Genomic DNA, 15,527 nt, shown 5'->3' with positions numbered 1-15,527 from the left:
TTTTAACCCACAACACATGAGACTAGCGGCTTAACATCCCATCCGAAGGATGCAGCAATGTTGGCCAAGTGTCTTGCTTAAAGTCACTGGACACCTTTGGTATTTGTCAAAGACCACTATTGTCACTTTGTGTATCCCAACATATGCAACAAATCTGTGAACATTTGGACTCGATTGGTCATCGAAGTTGCAAGAGTATAATGAAAGAAAAAACACCCTTGTTGCACAAACTTGTGTGCCAATTATAAGGCTTCAGGCCTGAAGTCTTTTAATATAAAAGTGAGAAACTACCTCTTTCTCAAAAACTAAGTTACTTCAGAGGGAGCCGTTTCTTACAAAGTTTTATACTATCAGCAGCTCTCCATTGCTTGTTACCAGGTTAGTTTTTATGCTAACAATTATTTTGAGTAATTACCAATTGTGTCTAGTGCCATGACTCAAACCCACATTCTGCTGATCAGACACACCAAGCTCAAGTCTGGTGTTCTTACTATTCACATGGCCCTTTTGCTAACACCACAAGGTGTTATTTTTGGCTCTATTTTTTAGTAACACCAAAGAATTGAACAGTAATCTTCTTTTTAAATTTCATAGGTTTTATTGTAACAAAAAAGTAGTACCATAAATATTAATAATATTCAGTTAAACAAAACAATATTACAGAACACTTGCATAAACATTTTGGCATCAATGTTTTGTTGACTTTTCATTCATTATTCCTTTAAATACTTACATGGAAAAGCTTATGATTGCAGTTTTAAATAAATGCATAAAATTTGGAACATAAAAGCGCAAATCAGATGTCCTTATTCCGATTGCAAAGCACACCTTCATTTATTTGTTTTCATTTCTTTACACATGAGTTTTCACTTGTTTAACTTGTTTTGTAATAAATAAGTATGATCATTGGTATGTCAGACACTTGTTTGGATCACAGCTCATTTCCAAACAGTGACTGATGCTATTTTCCTGTTCTTCACAATCGGCAGTTTTCATACCCCAGCAGAGTAAGGCAAAAACGGTAACACGTCAAATACTTGTTCTCACCATTAGCAATTACAAGTACAGGTAACATTTGTGGCTAAAACAAGGACACATTTCTGATAACGATTATCAAGGACTTTCCTTTGTTCTCACATATTGGGCTAGTGAAAGCAAAGCAAGTATGTTCTCATTCAATCCATACACCTGAATCCATTTGTGTAAACATCCACATCAAATTACAGGCACATACATACATCTTATCTCTATTGTACAGTGTATACATGTACATGTACACTAACTTAAGTCCCTACATCATGCACCTAAATGTATATCTACTGTAGCATATGTAAAAAAAAACAAAAACCTTGAACTACATGTCTGCTAGTGTGAAAGAAACAATTGACCAAAGCTGTAATAACCATAACATTATATACTGACATCACTTTGCAATAAAGGTAAGAAAACTACATGTACATACGTACACATGAAGCGGCCACATTCCTAGTGAACCAGAGACTTCCTTAAGGCTTCAGTTTAATCGGGAGTTGTATAAGATTGTCACCTCTCTCTCTCTGCCCACAAATGGAAGTAACAGTAAAACATGCACAGGTGCATCATGACACTTAGCTCTGCCCATAACTATCAAACTGATAAATAATTTTTTTCCCCAGAATTACCCAATCTTAGATAAATATTAATTTCGTAAAAAAGGTAAAATGGGAGAGTCTTGAAAAAGTGGTGGTCCCTGTATAATCTTGAGAACTGGAAGATTTGGAAAACTCTTAATAAAGAATGCTGTTTATGGCAAAGATCATTGTATAGAAGCACTGTGTGACCCTTGAGCTACCATTTAAAAAGGGATTTCCCATCAAGTTTTATTGACTTGAACTGAATGCATGAAGCTAATTAAATACTTACTGCAAAGAAATTGCAACAACTACAAAACGAAACATAACAATACAAAAAGTAAATCATGCACCCCCATGCTAATAATATGATAGAAAAGTATTATATATTTTAGTAAATAATATGCAGTTATTCCTTAGTTAAGTTTCATGATGGTGGGTAACTATGGACACATTTTAGACTGAAAAAGTTCAGAAAAATACACATACACTGTATATGTATCATTGACATGAATTGGACAAATTTAAATACATATTTGGATTGAACATAAAATGCAAAAACCATGATGTGTCTGTCCTATGCCAACACTGGCCAGAAAATCAAACACTGACCAGAAAGCCAACAATGGACAGAAAGCCACCACCAATGGCCAGAAAGCCAACAATGGACATAAAGCCACCACCAATGGCCAGAAAGCCAACAATGGACATAAAGCCACCACCAATGGCCAGAAAGCCAACAACAATTCCGAAATCCTCATTTATTTTTTAGAAGAAGGTAGATACATGTACATGTACATGCTGCCCATTCCACCTTCGTAATGTACATTCTTATCTATAACTGAATACCTAACAAAATTCATGTATTTTTTATGTGTTGTATACATGTATTACAAAAGAAGTTATTTCTCTTGGTTAAATAGCAACGTTTAAATTTATCCGTTTCTTGAAAAAGTGAAATTAACGTATTAACTCAATATGATTAAAATAAAAGGAGTCATAAATTGTCACCAAATGAATTTGTTTTTGTTGTTAACCTGCATATAAATGCAGAGAACAATGAACATTTTGTTGATAAAAATTGGCCAGAACAGTAAAACTGTACCACATCCACACAACCAAAACAAAAAGATCCAAAACAACAATTTTAAATACTAGCTTCAAACTTCATCTGGGTTCAAATGGTAATTTGATATAATTTTATATTTTGATCACAACACTGGACATATTTCTTAACTTTTAAGTTTTGACCCAAACTTCGCCGATGTAAAACCAGACTTTCGCTTGAACATTATGAGTACAGAAAAATGTCAAGTTTTGTGGTCAAAAGATAATGTGTAAATTTAAATATGTATTTAAAGTAATAAATATTTGTTTAAATACAGTCATACATGTACATTAGCATTTAAATTAAATCCATCTAAAAAAAGGAAATTAATTAAAAATTTATTTAATTATAGTATATTAGCCTACTTTTATGCTTGTAAAAAATAGTACAATATTAAGTTTACAGCCCATTTGCATACCAGAAAATGTATTATCTTGAAACCATTGCTTTTTTCCTATTAGTGTATGGTTTGGCTACACAACAACCAATAATATACACTTCAAATGTACCAAATGAATAAATACATGTAGAGTAAACATGTTATCTGCAAGCATAGGTTGGTTGACTAAAATGGGGATGAACACTGTTGACTTAAATACCTGTAGCTTCAAAGGCTGCCCGGATACCTCGATTATAGGATACTGAAAACTACTACTGGTCGTATCAATTACTAGCATAGCCATTCAGTGAAGGGATGTTCTTCATCTATGATCAATTGACAACCTGCCTACTATGGCAATGTGGAGGAGAATTCCATCATGGGTCACATGTGGGTAGATCAATGGTCTTGGTTTAAACTTATGGTGAAGGATAGAGAACTACCATTTTGAAGTTTTCTGATATGTTATTATGTAGATTTCAGTGTAGTTGTACTTCTGCATCTTCTAGATGTAGCATCATCTTGAGTTGTATACGATCATGGAAGCAGACGTCTAACTGGTTGGATTGCTTGATTTGCTCTTCATTTGAAGGTAAGTGTAAGTACATCAACTGCTGTCAAATCAGATCTGAAGATTGCACTCTTTGCTCTGTTTATCATGACATCAACATCCAAACATCAAATATGGTGATCCGCTCTACAGGTGGATTCATACACAATGTCGACTGCCAAGAACGTATTATTTCATAATGAAGAACTATATATAGGTCAGTGTTGTTGGACCACAATGTAGCGTTGTATTGGCCTTGAACTTGATGCTGGTCAGCTGGTGTATGCATTTACTAGGCTCTTGATGTTGGGTTGACTGAGTGTATACAACTCTGATGACAGTACAAGAACTCCTTCTTGGGTTGATCTTTCTTGACTTGATTTGTCTTGAAGTTAAGAATGATGATCTCTTCGTACCAGCCCATCTCCTTCATTTCAGGCATTAAAACGTCCTCAAAGTTAAATAAGCTGACCATATTACATACATGTACACTGTACATACTTCATGATGGCCCATCACACTAAAACTAAGTCAATCAGTGAACTGTACCCTGGCTGTGGAGGCACACACCAACAGGATATCATGACTAATATGTAGCAATTTACAACCAAAAGGTGGTGTAGGGACATTAATGAGAACTATTTGAAGAACATTATTCAAACATTGGTTCTATTTTTCAGACACCATCTGTGTTGTACACAGACTTGCTCAATCTACAGTACATGTAGCACTGCCTGTGGCTACAATGTAGATAAAGAGAACTTGTTTCAAGTGTGATGGGCTCATACATTTATCACTGTATGTACAATGTTTACACTTGGTACAATTGACTTTATTTTCAGTCAAACACCCCAACACTAACTCAGACTTTGTAAAAATATGAACAGGCAATGATATGCACATGTATGTAGTCTCAATGCACACCAACATGTACATGTAATATGTATCATGTAGCATGTATGTTGGCAAGTCCCTTCCATGCATCTTTTGGAATTGCATTTGTAACTTTAAGAATATACACGTATGCACACTATTTGACATTTCACTAAAACTCATGACATGTTCCAATACATGTAAAGTTTCCAAAGTCCATTACTTGTAAAATAGGTAAACGTTTTTGCAATGACAAATAAATTCATGCAGCTGCATCAGGCAATAAGGATGTGTGAAAAGAGCAAATTAGTTTGGACTTAATGTACAGTACCAACACATCAGCTTCATGTACATCTACTACATAATACATCAAGTCAAATACATGTACCGGTACTACTGTACATATATGATACATGAAGTCACATACAAGTACGTGTGATACATGAAGTCACATACATGTAGGGACCTACTCATAGAGTTACAATACATATATAAGAACTAGAGGGTGTACTGGCCTATACGCGGCCCAGCATGCGTGCATGCGGCCATTTTCTAAGTTGACAAAACAGCATCGCACAGTGCGTGTTTGTGTGGCCATTTTGTAAGTTGACAAAACAGCATCGCATATGCGTTCAATAAACACAAACTCCAACGTGTCCATAATCAACGCGCGAATAGAATGGCGCGCGTGTCTCCATGTGGTCCCGTTGCGTTTGTGCAATCATCATCACCAGTGCGCCCTCTTGTTCTTATGGGCCTATTGAAGTCACATACATGTACATGAAAGTTAACAATACTTACTTTTGACTGATGAGCATGAAAACAACCACACGGAAAATTGATTTTCTTTTATGAGGGGATGATAATTGTCTCCAAAGTCTTCAAGTTTCTTAATGACTTCGACATTTTTCATAGCTGTGATGTATTGTTTTCTTCAAACATGTCTAGAATTATGCTAAGCCAAACTTTTTTAGAACATGCTAGGTGTGAACGCTGTGCCAGTGGCAATTATTTCAAATCACTTCAAGTATTTGTTCCAGAATGGAGTGAATCAATGAAAATCTTTTGGATCTTCTGTAATTGTCTTTTAAAACTTCAACTAGTTGTAGATATTTTGGCTTATGACATGAGAATGTGCATTCAAACATGTTTTGCCAACACGTTTCTGCTCTGTTTAGAAACCTACATGTACTGTACATTTCGCTGTGCTGTACATTGTGTACATGTGCATGTAAATTTGTTCATTCAGCATGAAGTTAAAAAATAAAATAAAAAATAAATAAAACATCAAACAATCAAAGATCCCTTTCAGATAAAAGGGGAGAAACAAATTATGAAAACACTCAAGACAACAATTAGACAAGACATAAACACACTTGATGCAGAATTTTGATTCCAATAAAAAAAAAACAAAAAAACATCTCCTAACAAAATTGGGAATGAAGAAATGAATAACCGGCACATGTACAAATTCCAAATCAAATAACAAAAAAGTGATAAATTACTTTCTTTCTCTCGCTCTATTTCGGTTTTTAAGGTATGATTAATAAAAAACGGAATAATCCAAAATATTTCCATCAGAAAGGTTGTCACTTTCTTCAATATCGATTTGAATCATGATCCCTTAAAACTGAAAGCATGTTACCTTTCTATGGTGGCCACTTTTACTATGGAAATTTGTTTGGGCTATTTGTGAGGATTTAACTATAACAGCCTGATTTTGCCTTTTTTCATTGACAATTTTAGTAAATATCTTTATAGTACAGAACTAGAAAACTTGACAATTCCACCCCTATTTACATGTATGAACATGTTAGTTAATGTGATGTTTATGACTGGAAACAAAGACTACACACACAATTTGTATACTCACTCAGTTCGTAACTGTTCCTGCTGTGTTGGATGCCACTCCATCCCCATACCATTGCCATTAAGAAGTTCAGTCTACAAATCACCAACGTAGCTCTGGATCACATTCACCAAAACTGTCTCCATCTCCATCAACTTTAGAAGTTGTTGACATCGTTCATGTCCGTTTAAATAATTAACTTCACAGCAGCAGGTTTAGGAGTACAATAAATCCTGATCCTTGACAGCTGCTTATTGTTATTGGTGATGACATCATACAGGCGATGTGATTGGTTGAGTAGCCATTGGGTGCTTCTAAGCAGTCTGCCTATTGGCTACTCTAGAAGACACTCTTGCTTTGAGCCGTCTGCCCATTGGTTACTCTCTTGATGACATCATCCTTATCTTAATATCAATGGCTCGTTGTAATGTCACATTGGCTACTCATTGCACAACAGTACTATCCAATTAACTACAAGGCTGGTGGGTCCTAACCATGCTTGAACATTCACAACTACGAAAAGGAATCTCAAAACAGACCAATTTTATCCAAATCACAATAGATGTCAAAAGTTTCCTTTGTAGACAAATCATGCAATCAAATTAACAACACAATTCCCCGACAATAAGGCGGTTTACTTCTGTAGCTACTTAATTATGACATGCCCAGGGATATACTCCACCTGTGAGTGAAACCCAGCCTACAGTGTATGGTCTGTAACAGCGCAATGCTATGGATCCTCAAACAATGACCAATAAGTTTGTCCTCCTCATGCTGAACCCTTGACCCCTATGCACTGTGACATGGGCACCAGGTGTCAGCCAGTAATAACAACCAAAGGCATAGCAAGTAAACAAAGAAGGGAAACAAATCATTCTGGATCAAAACTTAACTATATGACAGTATTCCATTATTTGTACATGACATTTGAGAACAAGCTTGCCTGCAACAGGTTACTGAGATGACCAATATCTTGAATAGGTATCAAGACCTCTTATAAACGAACCAAAACAAATCAACCGAAACTGACCCCAAAACACAGTCAATATTTCCTTATCATGACCTCTTATAAACAAACCAAACAAATCTACCGAAACTGACCCAAAACACAGTCAATATTTCCTTAGATGCAAGAAAAACATAAAATGTCTACATCCTGTACACAAAATAAAAAATTCACTTTAGAATTTATGAAAATATATGGAGCAATCTTCATGCGATTTTAAATTGCTGTATAAGTACATCTGGAACACTCAAATCTGCAGGTACAAAAACTTCCTCACAAGACATTTCAATTAACTACTTAAACATGTTAAAGACAATGGATGCAGTTATCCCTTTAACCAAGATACTGCAGGAGATCATTTCTTGACTGAACTATTTTAGAAAAACACAGACACCAAGAATCTTCAGGACAACGCACTGACTGCAAGACATCTTCCAAAGTAGACAACTTACCACGTGGTCCAAAGACCAAAGGCAAATCAATTACTTGAATACCATAACCCCCTGAGACAACAGCTGACTGCATCATGTTGTGGATCAACAGGTAGTGTGAACACCTGGCACTAAAACACCAGGAAATCATCAGTTATCAACAATCCAGATGAACTATTTAAAAACCAGAAAAATCAGTGATTGACCAGTTGATATGACTAATCCGACTTTTTTTGTCATGAAAAAATAAAAAAAAAATAAAAAAATAAAAAATGGCTCGAGAAAAATTGTCCAGCCAAAGAAACTAAAAGCTCTTCTTAATGTTAATGATGATCTTTGTGATGATCATTTCAAGATGGTCTTCAGATAGTCCTCAATGTTGACTTTCAACTCACGACACTTCAATACAAGTTTACGGATATTATCCGGCTGTCTGTCATTCACCACCTCCAGAAGGAAAAACTATGGACAAAAGGGAGATAAAAATAGAAAGACAGATGTTGTAAATGATATTCAATATTGGTATTGTTTTCATAATGCAGCATTAAAACTGTGAGGTCTTTTAGTACGAGTACTATGTATACCTACTCATCAGGTCTAAAAAATAACCCACATCAATTGCTATGGTGCCCTGTGTATTTGCTGTGGTGCCCCAAGCGAGGTTCTTGTACAAATTAACATTTGCTTCATGAAGGTGCCTCTTACCAGAGGGAAATCTCTAAGATTGAAGTTCAAGGCTGTATATTGGTATATTGTTGAAGCCAAAATTATTTAATATATTTGTGAAGAATTTCCTAACCTTACATAACAACTTCTAGCAAACAAATTCACTCATGCTGTAACTTAAGTGTAAGTAAACCATCAGCTGAATTTTTTTCATCAAACTTGAATTAGTTTGTGTGAGAATTGTTGTACTTGCACTAGTCAGGTGCACTATGTATATAAAATATCTTTAACTCAACACTACATAAAAAAACCATGAACATTTCATCAAATTAGGTTGACACATTAACAATTATCTTCAAGTACGCGCTAATCCTCCAATCAGATTGGCAGAATGGAGTGGGGATAAAAACCATGTACATGTGTATGTCGATTTGTTGTAATATTGTTTGTTCTAAAGCCTTGTGGTACCTTGATTGCGTCAGAACGTTATATTATTATGATTGTTAATATTATTATATTTCAAAAGTCAACCAGTCACAATGATTGATATACTTCAATCTTTCATTCAAGACTTCCTTGAGATTATAGTTACAAATTGTGCAAAAAAAAAGAAGTCACAATTCAAGTAATGTGTGAAAGAACAGAAAAAGTATTACATCTTTCCAGAGGTTTGCTGCAAGAGGAACTGCGTCGAGTGCTTGCTGGTACAATCTCTTTGCCTAAATCATATGGATAGAAAAAAACCCAAATGGGCCAGGCCCAGACTGTGGCAAAACTTTAACAGATTAAAATAACGGGGTTACACCCGGTTCAGAAAGGCACTCCAGAGTCGCGCCGAACCAAGTAGATTAGGAGCGACTCTGGGTCGACTCAACTACATTTGGGTTTCAGACAGGCGAACTTAACATAACATTAACATTACATGTACATAGGTTTGCCTCAGGACAAGATCGACGCCTGAAACCAAGATGCTCCAAAGTCATTCCCAACGACTGCAACAGTTGATCTTTCGACTTCTAGCACGTCCAGTCAACTGTTTCAGACATCAAACTTTTTCTACACTTATTTCAATAATTTGGTTCAATGCGACTCTGGAACGCCATTCTGAAACAGGTGTTACATGTAGTAAGTTAATAACACTTAGAAAGTACAACTTTTGTCTATTGAAAATTTCCAAAGTTGCATTCAGTTATAGAACTTACACTCATCATGTTTTAGCTAAAATAGTTGTTCAGTTACACAAAATAGTAAGAAGGGTCCGCTTCATTTGTTGAACCAAATACTTGCAAATGTTGTGCATACACAAAAAACATACTGGAAATATACTGTGTGTTGTATAATGTGAGAATTCTACCAATATTCTGGGCTCTGACACAAGTAACAGGCATGCAACTGTAACTTCACCAAAAAAGAGGAAATTCAGAAATTTGAATTATTTTGTATAGCATTTTCAAATTTTGAATGGTAAAATTGAGATTAAAAAAAGATGAAATCAGCTTATCAGAGGAAAAGTTGCATGCCTGAAGTAAACTAACAGGGTACTTTGAACATTAGAACAATCCTACCCAACAAGCTCTTCTTAGTTATAGTGGTACCTCACAGAGAATTTCTTCAGAAGAAGGAATAATAAAACAATTGAAGTACCCCACATACCTGATCCAGGAGGGTTATTAATTTAATATTAACTTGTGGAACAGAGAACAAAACAGAAAAGGGAAAACAAAGGATCTCCATTTGGGAAATCTAAAGACTTGGGTGTACATGTACATTACAAGGAATTGCGTGCACAAAGTCTATGAGAGGTTCTTAACTACAAAAGACTAAATAAGAACAAATACGGCTCCACAGAGAAGAAGAAAAATAGAATGGGTAATTTTAAACGCTCTGCTAGTTTAAGTTAAACACTAAAAAACTGATAGAGTTTAACAAAGAGCTTAAAGGATTTGGGTACTTTTTGTAACAAGAAACACAAAGTCTACAGACTAACATTAAACTAACACAGTTTGAAGATGTAGAAGGCTTCCCTAAAAATATTACTTGCTGACACCTGGCTGAGGTGCAGTAGTTTTTGAGGGATGAGTAAAACAATGTCACATGGTAAAGACGAACATTACTTTCATGACTTGCTTTACTCAATTCTTAAAAACTACAGCACCTCAGCATGGAGGAAGGAAGAGAAGGAGCTCGAACGACCCGCAAAACCGCAGAGTAACAAAAGAATACTCTGACAATGCCCCTGTCTGGCCAGTGGAAAAAGATAGAAGACCTCCAGCTGGACGGCCGATTAACGAGCGGGATTAAATCTCTTTGTACAGATCTCTTTGTCTGGTACCGCCACTCTGCACCGTTGCCTTCGTGTAAAGTTGAATCATTGGAGACAAGAATTGTGAATGTACACGTTTTCATTTACCGTTTGTGGTATTTCACGGAAACATCATGGCATATTTTTACATTTTTTGTGACTTTCGGCTCACTAGCGGTGGTTCAAAATTTGGGTATTAGCACACGAGGGTGGTTGGTATTCAATTGTGTTTTTCGATTTGGTGAGCACAAGTGTACACAATTTTTATCAAGTCTCAAAAAATTTTTGTTTTCTTCTGTATTATATCCATACGACATACGACACCATAGTTGAGTGAAGAACCAAGTGCGCACACGCAAACTCACATACGCCAGGTCGACCATTGTCTGTGTATGGTATGTGGGTGATTACGACGTGTTGTTAAACGACTGCGGTACCACGGGTTCGACTTTTGAAGTCCCTTCGATCGAGCTCCTTCTCTTCCTTCCTCCATGACCTCAGTAAGTAATATTTTAGGGGAAGCTTTCTACCATCATTATCTTCAAACCGTGTACATTGTATATGTAAATCTGTGGACATTGTGTTTTGTGTCCTACAAAAAGTACCCAAACCCTTGAAAAGATATCGTTACATGTACATGTATGCATTCCACGCTTGTGTCATCAACAGCGTGCATGTACACAGCCTTATGGATTCAGTTTGTGGGCTCCTGCTATTGTTTTACTATCTCCAAGCACATTTGAATAGTCGATTCTGATTGGTTGATCCATAGCAACAAGGACTTTGATCTAAACTTATATCTCACGGCATACAGTATATCACACCCTGCTTATTGTGTGTACTAAACCCGCATTCGACGCTTTTAAGCTATATGCAAACGTACAGCTAATAAAAAGTTAATGTCAATTCAAAAGTGCGTTGCGTAAATGCTGATCGTCACATGCGTTGCTGAAAGTTTGCACCAAGATAAATCTGTTATCACACGTGCGCTCGTGGAATACAACAAAAAATAGCGCGTCTGCGTCCCATATCCAACTCAGCCTTCAGTTTCATTGTATAAGGGACCCAGAAGCATTATGATTTCTGTATTCCACTCGCGCTTGTGTGATAACTTATATTACAATACATGTACCTCATACATATTCATGATCGAGAGTCAAGTTCTTACTGGTCCATTCATCATCACGTCCCAGGTGCTAATTTTAATATTAACCAAGCGCACACGCGAGTAATCACGCGCATGGTTGATGGGCATGACAAGTACATGTAGAAAAGCGACTGGGCAGCCCAAACGCTATTCTACTTGTCATGCGCATTAAGATCGTGGTACTGTTTTGTATTGGATTTTTGTACATACATACGCACGGTATTGGAAGTTGACAAACTACATGAACTAGTTCCCTCGGCCTAGTTTGTCAACTTCCAATACCCCGGGGAGCTAATATCGACTAGTCACCCTCAAACCATGTTATATTTGTATATTATGTCCAGCTTGACCCCACATGGACATTCTTGTAATCTTTAAGTGAAGTAAGAATCACTAATATACACATATTACATGTACATATAAAGATTGAAATCCTGTAACTTACCTCAGTTAGTTTTCCTTGGTGGAGACTCAATGCTATTACTCTGCAAAAGGGTAAATATATTTCACAAAATAATGCACAGCCTTATCATTCTTAATACACATGTTTAAAACTGATTCAGGCAAAGAATTACTTTCTCTCACTGACTTAAGGCCTTTCTTGTTACAAACAGATTCAACAACTTTCTTGTTCTGAAAAGTGAAATCTTTTATGTTAATCAAGTAGAAATGTCCCAAATCCATAAGCAAACTTGTCATATGAAACTAGCTTTGTGGGATCTTTTATCATACATTGTACATTGTACATTGTACATTGTACATGCATGTACCCTGGGGTGGATTTCACAAAGAGTTAGGACTAGTCTTATCTTGAGTTAGGACGAGTTACTAGTCCTAACTTAGGACTAGCTGTACGTTTTTGATATCTCTTAGGACTAGTCCTAAGTTAGGACTAGTCCTAAGTATTTGTGAAATCGACCCCAGGTGCAATAGCACCTCATGCATCAAAACCTCTACAGACAAATTCAACACTCTTCTAACAAACTTTTTGTAATCTGCAGTATGCCATGGAAATAGACCGATCCATTAAGCTCCGCCCCATTGGGTATTGACCAATCACAACCCATTGCACAACCAAAAGTCTGACATTATGAAGTCCGACGTGCGTGCTCGTATGGTTAGCACGCAGCAGAGTTGTGCAGAATGGCATTGGAGAGGCTCTTGTGTTCTTGCTCACACGTGCGCTGTGGGCGGAGCCTAATGGATCGGTGTATTAAATAATTTTGGATTGTGTATTGTTTTAGACTGTCTTTATAGTAATCTGGCCATCTTAACAAGCTAACATCTAAGCAATGAAATATACATAAGAACAAGTACATGTACATGTACATATTGACACATCAATTTCTCAAAATGCATTTCTCAAAAATATCTTGAAATAAAAATCGCAAACGTTTGCAGACAGCTTCCCATTGACCTTATTTTATGATAACGTCAAGCGTATTTCACGGGTTAGCAGGGAATTTTGGCTTGTGCACGTGAGTACTCCACGTTACTGGGCATCCTATGCTTACACAGCTAGCGCAGAAATTTAGATGGCAAGTAAGCAACAATTGGGTAGTAAGCAGAACCATGAAATTAGGCCAAGGGCTGAAACCAACTCCATGGTGCATCAACCGAGGATGCAAAGCAGAAACCAACTCCATGGTGCATCAACCGAGGACGCAAAGCAGAAACCAACTCCATGGTGCATCAACCGAGGACGCCAAGCAGAATCCAACTCCATGGTGCATCAACCGAGGACGCCAAGCAGAAACCAACTCCATGGTGCATCAACCGAGGACGCAAAGCAGAAACCAACTCCATGGTGCATCAACCGAGGACGCAAAGCAGAAACCAACTCCATGGTGCATCAACCGAGGACGCAAAGCAAAAACCAACTCCATGGTGCATCAACCGAGGACGCAAAGCAGAAACTAACTCCATGGTGCATCAACCAAGGGCAAAGCAGAAACCAACTCCATGGTGCATCAACCGAGGACGCAAAGCAAAAACCAACTCCATGGTGCATCAACCGAGGACGCAAAGCAGAAACCAACTCCATGGTGCATCAACCGAGGACGCAAAGCAGAAACCAACTCCATGGTGCATCAACCGAGGACGCAAAGCAGAAACTAACTCCATGGTGCATCAACCAAGGGCAAAGCAGAAACCAACTCCATGGTGCATCAACCGAGGACGCAAAGCAGAAACCAACTCCATGGTGCATCAACCGAGGATGCAAAGCAGAAACCAACTCCATGGTGCATCAACCGAGAACGCAAAGCAGAAACCAACTCCATGGTGCATCAACCGAGGACGCAAAGCAGAAACTAACTCCATGGTGCATCAACCGAGAACGCAAAGCAGAAACCAACTCCATGGTGCATCAACCGAGGATGCAAAGCAGAAACCAACTCCATGGTGCATCAACCGAGGACGCAAAGCAGAAACCAACTCCTGTGTGCATTAACCGAGGACGCAAAGCAGTTGAAATTCCGACAGTGTGTAGAGCATCTTTCAAGTCATGTGTCAGCAAGGAATGTTAGCAAGTTTGTCTATTGACCCAATTCACCTGACGTCATCAGAATAATCTTGGATGCTCCATATTGGTGGGCAATGTCTCTGTGCGTTATTCAGTGAATAGTGCGAAGGGCGCATTTTTAGACGCTGGTCTAAAAACTGCCAACCAAAATGGTGAGCGTACATGTACGACAGTCACTGTGTGTGATGTGCAGGCAAGGGGGTCAATATGTATTGTTGATCCAGCTAGCTTGCTTATATCAAAGAAGAATGACATTTGTGACTGATTCTGAACCTAACTGCTCAAGCCGAAAGATTTATTGCTTATACAAAATGAGCATGATACCTGTCACAGATTGTATGTGTGACATTTGGCCATCATGGTAAGCATTCTTCAGTTGTTCTTAGCTTTTTTGTTTTGAGAGCAGCTCTATGAAATTGGGCCCAGTATGGTAACCAAGAGGTTTCATAATCCAATACCGCTTTCTTAAAGTTTGTTTGATCGCTAAAACTTGAAAGAATTAAAAGGTACATTACACTTTCCAGAAGGGTAGACACTCGGGATATTTACTCAGGATGTCTACAGCAATGCGTTTTACTCGATGAATACATCCCCTATCAGAAAGTGACTTGCTCCCATGACAACAAGCCCTGTAAATAACAACATGTAAACACATCACTCTCATGAAAACCGGGCGCAATTTGTTTTACGGACGATAAGTCTGATCCACAATTATATGAGTGATTACAAAGGTAAACTTACATTTTCTGGTTTAAGACGAAAGATCAGTGGAATATAAATGTGAACCCCCACCCTACCCCCAAATTTTATATTAAATTCACACTGAACTCGGAGACATATTTTGAAGTGAAAAATCCAGAAATACAGAAAAATACAAAACATTCTCAGGCATGTTAACTGTTTCTTGTGGCTTTGAGAGTACAGATGATAATAAATATGCAAGGATTAGAAAGACTTAACCCAGAACAAAACTTACAATTAATTGTGTATTGTGAATACTGCATTCTAATTAACGTCTTTGAGAGTAGAGTTGTTTAGTAAGTTACACGTGCCTTAAAAGTTAATTGATAATAATTGGTTTT

At 37.3% G+C, this 15,527-nt stretch overlaps 1 protein-coding gene across 2 annotated transcripts in view; it reads right to left on the bottom strand.

Moving 5' to 3' along the window:
* Positions 1 to 501: 501 nt before the first annotated feature.
* The window catches only part of LOC117304868 (zinc finger C3H1 domain-containing protein-like), a 53,950-nt gene continuing 38,924 nt past the window's right edge, over positions 502 to 15,527 (bottom strand). Inside the window, exons 27-31 of one of the 2 annotated variants that reach the window (XR_004520623.1) lie at positions 14,961 to 15,074; positions 12,367 to 12,406; positions 9,129 to 9,191; positions 6,394 to 8,268; positions 504 to 4,074 (exon numbers count right to left, since the gene is read on the bottom strand). Coding sequence is in view for 1 of the 2 variants with exons in the window: in XM_033789497.1 (XP_033645388.1) it covers positions 8,152 to 8,268; positions 9,129 to 9,191; positions 12,367 to 12,406; positions 14,961 to 15,074 (334 nt within the window). In the remaining variant the exon portion in view is untranslated. Of the gene's footprint in view, positions 8,269 to 9,128; positions 9,192 to 12,366; positions 12,407 to 14,960; positions 15,075 to 15,527 lie in introns of both variants that reach the window. The other variant, XM_033789497.1, reaches the window with a different exon arrangement.

Source organism: Asterias rubens, chromosome 21 (assembly GCF_902459465.1).
Source record: "Asterias rubens chromosome 21, eAstRub1.3, whole genome shotgun sequence".
Classification (NCBI taxonomy): Eukaryota; Metazoa; Echinodermata; class Asteroidea; order Forcipulatida; family Asteriidae; genus Asterias; species Asterias rubens.
Note: the sequence above shows the minus strand (reverse complement) of the source record. Positions and strands in the feature narration are given on the sequence as shown.